This window comes from Colobus angolensis, unplaced genomic scaffold (assembly GCF_000951035.1).
Source record: "Colobus angolensis palliatus isolate OR3802 unplaced genomic scaffold, Cang.pa_1.0 Scaffold33, whole genome shotgun sequence".
In the NCBI taxonomy this organism is placed as follows: domain Eukaryota; kingdom Metazoa; phylum Chordata; class Mammalia; order Primates; family Cercopithecidae; genus Colobus; species Colobus angolensis.
The window spans coordinates 1741660-1742907 of NW_012116599.1; the positions used below are offsets into that span (position 1 = coordinate 1741660).

The following is a 1248-nucleotide window of genomic DNA, read 5'->3' on the forward strand; positions in this document are numbered from 1 at the left end:
CAGGCGAAGGCTGTGAGTGAGGTCGGGGAGGGAACAGAGTTGGAAGAAGTGAATAAAAGAAACCTTGGGGTCCGTTGGTTTCCTTGATTCCCGGAGCAAAAAAGTAGGCGAGTGACCAATCCAGGAACTCTTGCCTCGGGGCGCCTGTACACAAAGAGCTGGGGCTGTGTGTCCTGCCCTCGGGGGAGGAGGGTACCGGGTGGGGGGAACTAACAGGTCTTTATTTCGCTCAGATCCGTACTGGACTTCCGACTCCACGCGGCCCCAGCTCCTGAACCAGCGCAGTGGGCCGCGGCCGCTTCTCAGCCTGGGTCTCTTGAACCCTCGGAGAAAATTTCTCCTCGATGGATTTCAGCGGTAAGGTAGAGGGGCCAGTGACGCGAGGAGCAAGAAAAGAGAAACATGGGAGACGAATGTTCAAACCCACATCTCCTCGCTAAGCCTGGAAGCTCGCCACGGTGGGATCATGGGACCCCGAGGGAAGAGGCTGAGAATGAGTCCAGCATCCGCGTTCCTCGGGTTTTAAAAGCACATCTGGGGCCAGAGACTGCATAGCCAACTAAACGGAGTAAACGCGACAGGTGGAGGAGGCAGAGTTGTCAGGGGCCAAGCCCGGCGCGATCTGGCCAGAGTCTCGGGGAGCGCGGACCTGGGACTGCAGAGAGGCGTTCTGAAGCGTGCTGCGCGCACCTGCCTCTCGGAGATATTCGGCTCCACCCGGGCGTCTCCTGAGATCCCGCAGTCTACAGACCCCGGGAGGGCTGCCCGCACTAGGACACGTCCTCTCTCGACCCCTCACTCTTTCAAAACTGGGGAAGAGGCGGAGGGGATGAAAAAGAAGAAAGAGAGAGAGAAGGAAAGAGAGAAAGAAGGAAAGAAATTTAAAAAATACATTAATGGGAGGGAAGAATGGAGGGAAGGCGTGGGAGAGGGAAGAGGGGAGAAACTCTTATCACCACAACCAAAGCAGGATGCCTCCGCTTCCTGAATTTCTACATATGACTTTCATTAAGTTTCTTCCTAGACCTTAAACTTTTTCATCTCCCATCACCCGAGAAAACACCCATTTCCTCTTTTAAATAAAGCTTCTTTTTCTGGAGATGAACCTTTCAACAAGTCGTGGGTTTGGGGGCGAGGGGCAGGAGAATAATTTTGATCCAGAACCTTGGAGATTGGAGAACCAGGTGGAAAAATTCTGAAAAGATGAAACCTGACCATCTCCAACACGGAAACCCATCGAAAGGGGCC

At 53.8% G+C, this 1248-nt stretch overlaps 1 protein-coding gene across 1 annotated transcript; it reads left to right on the top strand.

Annotated features, from left to right (window-relative positions):
• Nucleotides 1-402: 402 nt before the first annotated feature.
• CCDC140 (coiled-coil domain containing 140) lies at nt 403-1031 on the top strand. Its single transcript, XM_011952033.1, is given in 3 exon segments — nt 403-636; nt 638-849; nt 851-1031. Coding segments are annotated over 3 exon segments (627 nt in total).
• Nucleotides 1032-1248: the final 217 nt, after the last annotated feature.